General features: G+C 40.6%; 1 protein-coding gene across 1 annotated transcript in view; it reads left to right on the plus strand.

The window, feature by feature from the left end:
- Agk (acylglycerol kinase) overlaps nucleotides 1-14,076 on the plus strand; it is a 73,694-nt gene that overhangs the window by 15,836 nt on the left and 43,782 nt on the right. Inside the window, exons 3-4 of the mRNA XM_021164845.1 lie at nucleotides 7,182-7,221; nucleotides 12,096-12,175. Coding sequence (XP_021020504.1) covers nucleotides 7,182-7,221; nucleotides 12,096-12,175 — 120 coding nt within the window. The remainder of the gene's footprint in view (nucleotides 1-7,181; nucleotides 7,222-12,095; nucleotides 12,176-14,076) is intronic.

Genomic DNA, 14,076 nt, shown 5'->3' on the forward strand with positions numbered 1-14,076 from the left:
TATTAAATTCATTGAGCTCTATATGATTATTATTATTGTTGTTGTTGGTAATTATACCACTTTGTCTCTCCTCTCTTCCTTCTGTTTTAGCAAATAATAATTCTTGAGAGAACTGCTTTTGCTTTCCTTTATATTATTTTAAAATGTCTCTTCCACTGTTAAATTAAGCCACCAACTAAAAAGCTGCTGACCACCTTTGTGCACTTTCCCCTAGTCCAGGAGGCTGCCTACACATTTGCAGGTCGTTAGTTAACTTTCTTGTTCTTTACCCATTTTCACTCAGCAACACAACTATAGTGGCTTTGATGCCAGCCATCACCTATATGGCTCCTAGTTTTCTCTTAGTTTTATGGCATTGAAGTGAAGACATTTGGCATAGTATATATCAACAATATTGTCCTCCTTTGTACAACATCAGGACTATAGAGATTTCTGTATCATTTTGTGCTTGAGAAAATTGAGAAGATATAAGTTTCCTTGGTGTCCATCATAGGGAGTCCCAGGAACATGGAAAGATGCTATCCATAAAAACAGAGATACTAGAGTGGAGGACCTCGTATCCTTTCAAGCATTTGAATTGTCCCCTTGGGGTTCTAACCTGTCACACTGACTTTTTTCCCCAAAAGAACTGAACATTTTTTAGGAAGGAAAGATTGAACATTCTTCCAAGTAGGCTGCACTTGCCTCTGCTGGATCAAAGCTTCATCTCATAGGCACAAGTGATGTGGTCACTGTCTTCTCACGTGTAACAGGGCCCGTGCAGTAGCCTTCATCTCCTTGGGAGGGAGTCTAGGTCATGAGGAAGGGGTTGAACCATGTAATTGGGAAACACTTTCCCTCTAGCCACTGGCTGAGATGCACTGTTTGTATTGCTGTGATTTTTTTCTCTATCCCTCCTTCTCCATCAACAAGAAGTGAGTGCAGCCCCTGGCAATGTGATGACTAATTATTTTAGGAAACCTGAGTGAGTTACTGTGGTTGCTGTAAACATCTAAACTTGAAATCTGTTTTGTGCAAAGCAAAGACAGTGTTTGCATGCACCAAGGGAAAACTGGTGGTAGAAATTGCTGAACAATTTGCTTCTAACTGTAGTGGGAAATAATCCTTTTTGAGAAATACGATGGATCAATGTAATTTTTCTCTTCATGTAAAGCTGTTATTGAAGTAACAACTTATCTTATTTTGCAGTCCTAAAGTAATAAATAAAACATTTATGGCTTGGAATAAATTGAGAGCATCCTATTACCTGTAGTAGCAGGCAAGTTCACATTCTTTTCAAGCCTCAGGCAGTAACATCAGCAGGTTTTTTTTTTTTTCTTCCTTATTTTCTAATCCAGAAGCTTCTAATTTCTTTGTGTCAAAGAGCTTCCATTCTGGTTCTGAGTAGGTGTCGAGGGACCCTTTCTGATATGACTCCATTTTGGAGAACCTCTTGTAAATTGTATTTATCATTAGTGCCCAGTAGGGACCGTGCTGTATAGAAAGAACATGGGCTGCCAGTTGATGTACAGTCAATTTTCTATGTTTGGTAGCTAGGTCTGACTCACATTCAGACTCTTGATCCATTAGGTATCTAGAATTTTCTGACACTGGAACAGTTCTCGGGCTTAGTGGTTTACAGAAAGAACCTCATTGCTTTGGTCTTTTAAGAGTACCAGTTGCATCCTGTTCTTCATGTGTATGCTCACACACAGCCTGAGGGCCTTCTGACCTGGCAGGATTCCCATGACCATGTGGGGTTTTTCTTCCTTGTCCTTGGCTACACGGGAGAATTGTCTCAGATGATCTGCTGGTTCAGGATTGCCAGGTACTCAGACAAGAATAACCTTCAGTTTTCCTTCAAGGACGAAGTGTGCCTTCTGAACACAGTGAGTCAATTTTCCTGTTCAAACATTTGCCACTTATTTATTAACAAGTATTCATTGAGTTCCCACTGTCTGCAAGAGTCTGGGCTGTGGGTTGTATAGGAGAAAGTACTGGCAAATTATCCTTTATTTAAATAAGTTATTTAAAGGAAGACAACATGAGTAGTTTCATGTGTGGTTGGTTGAAAGCAGGGGTGGTTTTGTATTTGTTTTTTGTTTTTTAAATTTTTCTCCAAATTTGTATTAGTTGATTTTCATAACTATGATTGAAATAGTAAACAGAAACAATTTACAACAATGGACAAAAATCTTATTTGAACTCACTGTTTCATATGGGTTACAGTGTCTCCTGCACGGGAAGGCATGGAGGAAGGAACATGTGGATGGATTAGAAGGCAAGAGCGTTCAGACTGGAACCAAGGACAGAATTACCTTCAAAGGCTGACCCCATAGTGGCCCTTCAGTCAGCTAGGCACTACCTCCTAATGTGCTATAGCCTTCAAAACAGTACCACAAGCTGGGGACGGAGTGTCTGAAACACAGACTTACTAGAGATATTTCAGATTAAAACATAACATTTGGGGAAAGACAAAATGACCAAATACTTGGAAGTCTGAACTCTACTACCTTTTAGGAGAAGCAAAACATGAAGTATAAAAGTTGTATCAAAGGGAATGATGGGAAATAAGGAAAGTCGAACCCTTCCATTGGTTATCCACCAGAGCTTTCACTTTGTCTCCCTTCCTTCCTTCCTTCCTTCTATACTTCATCTTTTTCTTTTATTGAAAATAGATAACTTTCTCATACAATATATCCTGATTATAGTTTTCCCTCCCTCTTCCCTTTCTATTTCCTCCCCACCTCCTCTCCTCTCTGGATCTACTCTGTTTCTATCATTAGAAAAGAACAGGCTTCTAAGATAACAACCAAACATAACAAAACAAAATATAATAAGGTAAAACAAAAACTATCATATTGAAGTTGGGCACGGTAACCCAACAGGAAGAAGAGAGTCCTATGAGTAGGCAAAAGAATTAAAGACCAACTTGTTGTCACAGTCAGGAGTCCCATAAAAATACTAAGCTAATAGCTAAAATATCTATGCAGTGGACGGGCCCGTGCTTGCTGCTTCAGTCTCTGTGAGCTCAGAAGCACTTAGTTGATTCAGATGACCATGTTTTCCTGGGGTCCTCCATCCACTCTTTCTGTCTCCTCTTCAGAATTCCCTGAGCTCTGAGGGGAGGGTTTGGAGGGAGACCTCCGATTTGGACTCTCTGCATCTGTTCCCATCTGCTGCTGGAGGAAGCCTCTCTGGTGATGATTGGATAAGGTTCTGATCTAGGAGTATAACAGAATATTACTAGGAATAATTTTATTGGTTTGTTTGTTTGTTTTGTTTGTTTGTTTTTTAAGATTAGTCAGGTTTGTGTTTACCTTAGGTCTCTGTCTAGTTTCTGGTTCTTGGTTATCCAAGCCGTGTTGGGGTGCAGGTTCCTTCTTGTGGAGTGGGTCATAGGTCAAACCATACATTGGTTGGTTATTCCTACAAGGTCTGTGCCACCATTGTCCTAGCATATTATTCAAAGATGGGTCACAGGTTTTGTGGCTGGGTTGGTGTTCATGTTTCTTTTTCTATAGCCTACAGAGTACCCTTCTCTACTAAAGAGACTAGACTGTAAGGGCTCCATGTAGGCACCAGATCGACTTCTCTATGTTCAGTGAGGTGTGTGGGTGACAGTGACAATACCCCATCCCATGATAATTTGCAGAGAGCAGCCTTTTGTCTTAACAACCGCCTGGGTTGGAGATTTCTGTGGGAGCCTCTTGGCCAACAGCTCAATTGAATGTTCTCTAATCCCACCACTGGAAGTCTCACCTGGCTACAGGAGATAGCCAATTGAGATTCCATATTCCCCATTACCAGGAGTCTCCATTAGGATCCCCTTCATAGAGTCTAGAAAGTTTCCACTGTACTAGGTTTCCATACCACCCTTCAAGTGCTCCTCAGGTCTAGTCATCTTTCCCCAAACTCTCTCCCTCCATCCCATTTCTCCCCTCACCTGATTCCCTGTTGAATCCCTATAAACTCCCAGTTTACCCAGAAAGTCGGTTCTAATTACTCCTCTCAGGGAGATTCCCGTATCCCCCTCGATCTCTCCTCTTTACCTAACCTCTCCGAATCTATCGTTCACTCAATGATAAGTGAATATATATCATATTTATCTTACTAGGTCTGGGTTACCACTCAAGATGAGTTTCTCTAGTTCTATTCATTTGCCTTCAAATTCATGATGTCATTTTTTAAACAGCTGAGTCATGCTTCATTATGTAAATGTACTACAAGTTCTTTATCCGTTCTTCTGTTGAGGGACATCTAGGTTCTTTCTAGTTTCTGGCTACTGTGAATAAAGCCACAGGGAACACGATTGAACAGATATCCTTGTGTTAGGATGGAGTGTCCTTTCAGTATATCAAGAGTGTATAGCTGGGTCTTGATGTAGATTGATTGCCAACTTTCTGAGGAACCCCCATATTGATTTCAGTAGTAGCTGTCTGAGTTTGCACTCCCACCAGCAATGGAGGAGTGTTCCTGTTGTTTTACATTCTTGCCTGTGTGAGCTGTTACTGATCATAGCAATTTTGTCAGGTGTAAGATGGAATTTCAAAGTAGTTTTGATTTCCATTTTTTTGATAAATAGGATGTTTAACATTCCTTTAAGTGTTTTTCAGTCATTTCTGATTCCTCTCTTGAGAATTCTGTTTAGATGTGTAGCACATTTTTAAATCGGATTATTTGGGTTTTTTTGATACCTAATTTATTAAGGTCTTTATGTATTTTGAATATTAGCACTTTATTGGATATAGGGTTGATGAAAAATGTTTTCTCTCTTCTATAGGCTGCCTCTTGGTCCGATTGACAGTGTCCTTTGCCTTACAGACACTTTTCAGTTTCATTAGGTCCCATTTATTAACTGTTGATATTAATGCCTGAGCTATCGGAGTCCTGTTCAGGAAGTTGTCTCCTGTGCCAATGTGTTCAAGACTATTCCTCACTTTCTCTTCTGTCAGGTTCAGTGTGTCTGATCTTATGTTGAGGTTTTTGACCCACATAGACTAGAGTTTTGTGCAGGGAGATAGGTATGGTCTATTTTCTATTTGCATTTTTCTACATGTGGTTTTTCAGGGGGTGCCTGCTAGAATTGGGGGATGGGATTCAGCCTCAAGTCAGGGGAGGGAGATTAGAAGGCATGGCCTGTGGAATCCACAGACCTCTCTACAGCTTTTGCTGTTCATGCCGCAATATCTGCCTCCTGATAGTTCCTTTGTTTTTTCTGTATTTTTGTCACATGGTCATATTCTCTGAAGCTCTAGCAAAACCATATTTCTGAAACATTTTTAGAATTTCTTAAAGTAGTTATTAGAGCGTGATATATAGATCATCAAAATATAGTTGACTATAACTATCTGTAGGCTTAGCCTCTGTGGACTGAACCTACTGCAGATTAAAAAGTATTCATAAGTATTCAATCTATACTGAAGATGTATATATATTTTTTCTTGTCTGTGTTTGAACAATACAGTGCAAGTGTTTATTTAAGTAGCTTTTATCTTGTATCAAATGTTCTGAGTAGTGATTTGGGTATCTGTAGTGGAGGAGCGGTGTCTTAGATCCACTTTCTGTAGAACACTGGAGGACTGTCCATCTGAGTTCAAGGACTTTTTTTTTTTTTTTTTTTTTGAGAATGCATTTGTGTTTTTACAAATATCCTGATTCAGAGAATAAGATTAAGACAGTTTATGTGATTTAGATATTAGAGTTAACTGTGATCATATTGAGATTTTCTTTGTATGGGCTAAATCAGTGCATATTCTGGCTTTCCTATAGGCAGCATATTCCATTTTGCACATTAGATTAATATTCTTTTGATTTTGAAGAATATTCTGAAAGATGAGGCAGTATTAATAATGATGAAGGGTCGGGGAGGGGAGAGGTTACACAACTCCCCTGCCACTTGTGTGCAAAGTTACACAGCAGGTGGGGCCTGACCCTGACTGTCAGAGCTACATGATGTAGACCAGCCCTCATAACAGATCAGTGCCTTTCAACTCTATTAATGTGTGCTTTTAAGGTACTGGAGCCATTATACTTTTCAGGGAACACTGTTTCTAGCTTTCAGGTCACTCACTATTTTGGGGTATTGTGTTGCTTGCCTGTGGAAGACAGGTTAACAGGTAGCAACTGTGGCAAAATCTGTTGGTTTATTCTCATTCCTTCCTAATTATCAGTCTTGAAATTACTGTCCATTGCCAAATTTCAGGTCTCCAATGTTATGATGGTGATCAAGGAATATATGTAAAGTAATCTTTTTTTCCTTTAAAATCTTTTCTTTGGTTATTTTCTAGCAATACCAAGTGTGTAAGTGCAGACTCGGGTGTTGAAGACTGGCCTTGGCCTCTGCAAGTACTCAGAGCCCATTTAGTGTGCGCTCATGACACACTTTAGAAAGCTTTTGTGTTAAATACATGTTTGCATTCTGAAAGAATGTTTTCATATTTGGAAGCCAAACTTTTCCCTCCTATGTCCACTTGTGATATAATAGAGTATCTGATAGTGCTATAAAAAAGAGGGGTCTCCTAAAACAGTAACGGAAGCAGCGGGATAGCAAATTCAGCTTTGTCAAATGACCCAAGTAATAGCCACAGGGTAGAAAGACCCAAGACGTATATTAGTTTCTTGTTGTTGACTAATAACTGAGTTTGACACACCGTCAATATTTATTATACTATTTTGTAGGCCAAAGTCCAAGGGTTTACAAGGCCTGCCATTCCTTCAAATGCTATAAGGGGAAAGGCTACTTCCTGGCTTTTCCATTTGGCAAGGCTGTCAACATTCCTGGGCCCATAGTTCCTTCTGTCTTTAAAGCCAGGAGGTGACCACCCTCCCAGAGTTATATGTGTTCTGATCACAGCCATAAAAGCTTCTCTGCCTAGAAGACCTATCAGATAATTTCGGATGCTCTCCTGGTCCTGAAGCTCTAAGTTAACCTGCACTTTCCTGTTGCAGCTCTTCAGGTTCTGGACAGTAGGCTCTAGATGTGTCAGAGGTCTGGGTCATTTTTCTACACACCAGAATGTAGAAATAGGTAATACAAGCTTTCACTCAGAGAATGTATTTCCCAAATGTGCTCCTGGTTTGAGATCAGGTCTTTAAGAAATCTTCACTTAAGGTACTTTTTTTTTTAAAGCCCATCCATTCTATTTGGGTCTTAATCTCTAGGAATGCTAATGCTGGGTCTCTTTTGTTTGCTTTGATAGTGATAACCTGCTAAGAAGAGCAGCCTGTCAAGAAGCTCAGGTAATGCCATTTCCTGTGATAAAATTAAATCGCCCTTATCTCCGCTGTGCAGAAGACACAGCCACTCCAGGGACTGACTTACTTGGGGTCTTGCATCAGTGCAGTGTGACTATTTTCCCTCCACCTCCAGATGGATCAGGCCGTCAGCCAACTCTGAGTGGAATGGGTGGAAGTTAGCCATCTGGTGAAGAACAGTGCTGACGCCCACCCTGTTAGGCTTGTTTACTCCTGGATCCCTCCCAAGAACACATAACTGGACGGCTGAAGAGCTAGGAATTGGCGTGTGTTAGCAGTTATCCTTGAATATCTGGCTAAACCCTGAATCTGGAACAGCCCCCAGGGATCTTGGTTCAGAGCAGATTTTACCTCTGAAAGTCAAGTCTTGTTAAAATTGTTTTCTTCTGCTTTTAAAGCCCATGTCACTAACATAGCTGATTCCTAGCACCGCACTGCCATCCAGTTCCATGAGATGCTGCTTAAGCATTAATTTATCTGGCTGTGGTGGTGATAGTTGAGTTGTAAATCCTTTCAGATTTAACACCCTGGCTTTCCTCTCTTCCCTATTTGTAGTTATACCCTGCAGATGGATTTCTGTGATTCAGTACCTTTTTGTTATATGTCATTTAAGCTTATGATGTCAGAAATGCCTGAAGAGATGTATGAAAGTTAAAATGGCAAAGAGAACGAACACATTTAGTAGAAGTGGGTGTCAAACCTCATGTTTGTTTCTGAATTATTTTCATAGATGATAATGACAATAGATACTATTAATAAATCCTTCTTTGGTTCCAAATATGTTTTAAGAATTTGATTTTATTTCTGCACAGATGTACCATCTAGTATAGCTTTAAGTTATTTTAAAAATTAATTTAAGCTTTAAATTTTTAAGATCAGCAAGATGGTTCACACCTATAATTCCAGCTTTCAGGAAGCTGAGGCAGGAGGATTGCCATGTGTTTACCTCCTGGGTTACATAATGAGTTTCAGGCCAGCCTGAGATAGGCTATGAGTCCCTCAAAAAATAAGCTGTTGGATTATTTTTGAGTCTCAGTATGATACTCTAGAACATATATATAATGCTTAATGATCAAATCAAGGTAATGATCAAATAAACCTTAATATTGAGTTCCAGGTAGTTCTGCTGATACACTCTCCTCTTACTTAAGGTGAACCCTCTGCTTATGTTCTTTCTGAATTTCAGCCCCACTTACTTTCCCAGGAACAAGGTCTTGTTAGGAACTTTTTCCACATACTGACCCCTTACTGTTCTAATCCTCCAGTCCTCTGCACATGTTTAGCATCTTCCATGTGACTAAAGGTGCATTGATCCTCTCAGCTTTCTCTACTTTTCCTATGGTCTTTTTAAATCTATTGAGTGATTTTAAAAAATCACGTAAACTCAACTCTAGCTTTTACAAACTTCTTAATCCATTATGGACCTGGCACCTGACTTTACAAGTCTGGCTAGGAATTCTTGGGACTAGGAAATGAGGATAAGGAGGGGCAGTCTAGTGCTGTAGATCTGGAGTCTGGCTACAGAGTACTGGGGTCCTGGGAAGAGATACCACCATGACCATAACTCTTATAAAGGAAAACATTTCCTTGGGGCCGGCTTATAGGTTCAGCGGTTTCGACCACTGTCATAACAGCTGGAAGCTTGGCAGCATGCAGGCAGACAAGGTAGCTGAGAGAGAAAGCCACACTGGACCTGGCTTGAGCATCTGAAACCTCAAAGCCCACTTCCTAGTTACACACTTTCTCCAACAAAGCCAGCCCTCCAGTAATGCTATTCCCTATGACTGTGGGGGCCATTTTCACTTAGACTACCACATTGTGCTCCCTGCTCCCCGTGGGCCTGTAGGCACATCGTCATGCAAAATGCAGTTAGTCTAACTTCAAAAGTCCTCACTCATAATCTATCACAGTTTCAACCATGTTTAAAAGTCTACAGTTGAAAGTCTATGATAATCAAGGCAGTCCCTTAACTATAACCTCCTGTAAAATCAAAATGAAAAAAACAAAGAAAAAAGCCAATCACATACTTGTAACATACAATGACACAGGGCATACATTACTATTCCAAAATGGAGGAAAGAGAAGGATAATGGAGTACTGGACCAAAGCAAGACCGAAAGCCAGCTGGGCATACTCCAAGCTTTGCATCTCCATGTCTGCTGTCAAATCAGCTCTCAAACTCCTTTCGCTGTTTTTGACTGAAACATAATTCTTTCTCTTGGACTGGTTCCATTCCCTGATAGCAGCTTTCCTTGGCAGGTATCCCAAGGCTCTGTCATCTTCAACATCTTGGGGTCTTCAAGGCAGTCCAGGCCTCACCTTTACAGCTTCATGCAGTGGTCTTTCTAGGTCTCCAAGAAAGGGCATCTGCATATGCCTGGCCTCAGAGGCCTTCCTTAGTTGTGGAGGGAGACTCTATACCTCTTTTCTTGTGTCCTTGACTCTATAAACTTAGGTACCATGTGGCTAAAGCTGCAAAGTTCTGCTGCTTGCGTGAACCCCTTATTCAAATACATTTTCTCCAGCTTTCTTGTTTATTTACTTATTTATTCATTTATTTATTTTCATTTTATTTTTCAGCTTTCTGGTTTTGATAGTTTCCTTCACTGCCTAAGTTTGGCTATCCTGGAACTTCCTTTGTAGACCCAGGCTGTCCTTGAACTCTGAAATCCACTTGCCTCTTCCTCTCAAGTGCTAGGATTACAGGTTTGTGGACCTGGCCTTATGCATTTAATTCCTTTTTCATTTAATTCCTTAGCTGGGTGGGGGTCTTGTTCTGAGGTCACCACTCCCTTTACTCCATTTAGCATCTGGCTTTTCTTTAATCTGTTTACATTCCCTGGGGCTCCTTTTCTTCCTCAACTGTACTTTTTGTATTTTTCCTTGCTCTTAAGTCTTTTGTTGTAGATCTGCATAAGACTTGCTACTATTAACCACAGAAGACAGTCAATGCTAGGTTGTTTGGAAAAGTTCTTTGCCAAAACATTTAATCAATAATTCCTTAATTTAGCCTCAGGGAGATTTTTTTGGACAAAGGCAGAAAACAGCCACATTCTTTACCAAAATACTACAAGAACAATCTCTAGGCCACGTATAATATTTTTCTCTGAAACTTCTTAAGCTGGGCTCTCATAGTTCAAATCACCCTCAGTACCACTATCTTCCATGATCCTACTAGTATGGCTCATTAAGCCCTGTTTAAAATGTCCAATGGCATTTCCAGTTCAAAAGTCCCAAAGTATTCCATATTCTTCCAGGCAAAAACTGTCAGGCCTATCATAGCAATACCCTATTCCAGGAACCAGCCTCGATCTTAGTTAGAGTTTCTATTGCTGTGAAGAGACATGACCACATCTCTTAGAAAGGCATTTAATCAGGCCAGCTTAAAGTTCAGAGGTTTACTCCATTGTCATAATGGCAGGAAGCATGGCAGTATGCAAGTAGATGTGGTGATAGACGGGTAGCTAAGTGATCTCTACCCAAATCAGCAAACAGCAGGAAGAGTGCCACACTGGGCCTTCCTTGAGCATCTGAAACCTCAGAGCCCACCCCTCAGCGACACACTTCCTCCTACAAGGCCATTCCTACTCCAACAAAGGCAGACCTCCAATAATGCCACTCCCTATGAGTCTATGGAGGCCATTTTCATTCAGACCTCCACAGCTGAGTTAGTTACTTCATTCCTGATGGAATCCTAGAATGAAATGGATCGGAACAAACCAAATTGATGATATGATATGGTTGATATATTTGGAGACTTAGCCAGAAAATGTCAAGATACAAGAGTAAAAAGAGAACAAGATACAAGAGTAAAAAGAGAACAGAAGAGATAATGGGCAGGTAGTGTGTGTGTGTGTGTGTGTGTGCACTTGTCTATGCAGGTGTGTATGGAGTTAGCATTGGCATGTTATTCTCCCTAGCTCTCCCAAGCTTTACTGAATTGGAGCTTGCCGTTTCCACTAGACCGTCTGGCCAGGGAGCCCCCCAGATCCACCTGGTTTCTCCTCCCAGCACTGGGGTTATAAACATACACTGACACTGGGGATCTGAACTCAGTGTCTTAGGCTTGTGTAGCACTTTACTATTTAGTTACCCACGTAGCCATCTCCCCAGCACAGAGCTTGTTTATTTAGAAGGTGTAGAAAGGATCTCTAGTGGACAGTAGAGGGGAGGCAGATTTAGACTGAGTTGTTCAATACAACATCTTGCTGTAGCTCTTCCCTCTAATCTTTGCTTGATACTTGTCTTCTAGAATTCTGCTGCCATAACCCAGACTTGTTTTTCAACACCAAGACCTGAGGTTTTTGGCCTTTTTAGTGTTTTGTTATCATGATTCTTTTCATCAGCTCTCTTCCCCAGTTTAGATGTCTCAGTAGTAGCTCCCCTTCTGTTGGTGTTTTGAATCCTCACATTTAATCCTTTGCTTCTTGATCTGTTCAGCCTTAGAGCCATAGAATAGAAAACAGTTTGAGTACTGGGTTTCTTCTATGTATACAGATGGTGAAAATTAACTGGTAACAAAGACTCCTGAGGAATAAATTTAGTATAGACTGAAGGCAAAAGGATTGTAGCATGAAAACCGAATGTCCCTTCTCATAGCCTGTGGCTGTGCAGGATGTATGCTTATAATAAAAGGTACTAACTACTACCACTGGTGAGGAAAGCCAGGTTTTTGTCCTAATGTAAAATCGTCATTGAGTAACTGCATACTTTGGTTATGATGCTTATAGTGACTCCGTTATGGAGATCATGGATGAGCTTTTGCTCTTTGGCTGGATGACAAAAAACAAAAAAAAACCAAACCGTATGTGATCAACAGCTGAATAAAGAATTTAATTGAAAATGTCTTTCTTTTTCAGGTGTTTGGCAACCAGCTCATTCCTCCCAATGCACAAGTGAAGAAAGCCACCGTCTTTCTCAATCCTGCAGCTTGCAAAGGGTATTTCAGTTTGTGACTGCCTGTATTTAGTTTTTCTAACGGCAAAGGACAAGTCTCCACAAAAGCAGGTGGTAATCTGTGTAGGACTAGAGTGACTGGGACTGATTACTCTGCAGCCACAGTTAGTCTCCAAGTGCTGCAAATTGATGTTCATCAAACACCAAGGATTTATATCAGCTTGAGAGCAGTCCTACTGGGAATGACTGCTCTCCTGCTTTGCATAACTGTGTTAGGCTGCCACCACAAAGAAGTTTGAGAGATCAGGAGCACAGTGGGCTCAGGAGGACAGTGTATTCTTTACGAAGGAGGGAACCTTCTACTGGCCTTAGAGAAAGTTCACTCTCCCCAAACAAGGATGTGGCCTGTAGGGCAGTAACCTAAGGACAGGAAAGATTGCTTCTCAGTAAGTGCTGCACGAAAGGATTGTGGAGAATAAGGTGGGAAGAGCAGCGGGGCTTTTGCTAGAAGTGGCATATTTGTTGGTTAGTTGATGGTACCCGTTGTATCACCCTGAAATGCAGGGTACTGTGAAGACAAGGAAAGGTTGTGGAGGAACTCAGAATTGCCCTGTCTGGGGGAAAAAGCCACAAGCAGGAAAAAAAAGTTTACAGTGTTAGTTAGGTTGTGGAGAATATAAATGCAAAGGCATCATCGATCACTTTAAAGAAACAGCTTAAAAATTACCTTTAAAAAATAGAATGAAAAAGTTGAAGAGGGAAAAAAATACTTACTGTTTTCAGTGTCCAGATCAATAGTGCTTTGAGTAATTTGTGAATATATATACTAGGTTGGACACTATAAGACTGAAGTCGCACACATCGATAATGAGTACTTGAGGCTGGATTTTAAGTGTTCAGGCACTGTTGTCTGAAGCAAAATGAAGCCGAGGCCCTCAAAGTCAGTTCTGTAGGATCTTTTGGGGAAGTTTGAGCATGACTTCGTGTATTGACCTCCTCTGTAAGTTGTACCTATAGATTATGCAGAGTAACCTTGCTTAATAGAATATTGCCAGACTTGGTTAAGGCCACTTCCCTCCTCCATAAACACACCAATTTTTATCTCAGTAATAAATGATACAAGTTCTTAAATAGCACAACCAGAACACCAGCACATCAGTCACTATGACCTGGTGAGGGCAGTAGAGAGCTCTGTGTGTGTGTGTGTGTGTGTGTGTGTGTGTGTGTGTGCTCGCGTGCACGTGCGCACACGCATTTGCTTCTGCTTCTAGAATATTCTGAGTTACTTAGCCTCCTAAATCTTCAGTTTACTCAGTTAGAAAACTAAACAACATAATAGACACAAAGCCAGAACACATACATTAAGAACCACATGATGTGTTTGTGTTAAATGCCGCAATGCTTATGAGTGTTAATTGTTTATTAAGGCCTGCTGCTGCTGCTGATGTGATGATGACAATGATGTTTGTGTCTAGCTGGGTTCATAATATTCTCCACTTTGTACTCTTATTTTTCCCAAGAATTTTTGTAAGCCCTCTTTCGCCCTTCTTTAAAGATAGCTGTTTGATGTGCCTGTCCTTTAGAAATCTTTAATTTCTGGTGAAAATGTTGTGGCAGTTTCCTTAAGATAGAGTCAACTATTATAAGTTCTGGCTTCCAATAAGTACTTGTTTGTGGGTTTTGTTGTTGTTTGGTTTTGGCTGATGTTTTTGCTTTTTTCCCTTGCCCATATTGTTTTAATATTCACAATTTAATTTTTTAGAGATTTAGGTCCTTACATTTTATACAAAACTGCACGTCCTGGAAGAATTAGTTTTTCCTTATCCTACCAGTGTGTGTATGGGAGGTATGTGTGCTTGTGAGTATAGGGGCCTGAGTGTGTGTATGGGAGGTGTGTGTGCTTGTGAGTATAGGGGCCTGAGTGTGTGTATGGGAGGTGTGTGT

The sequence above is a fragment of the Mus caroli genome, chromosome 6 (genome assembly GCF_900094665.2).
Source record: "Mus caroli chromosome 6, CAROLI_EIJ_v1.1, whole genome shotgun sequence".
NCBI classification, from domain to species: domain Eukaryota; kingdom Metazoa; phylum Chordata; class Mammalia; order Rodentia; family Muridae; genus Mus; species Mus caroli.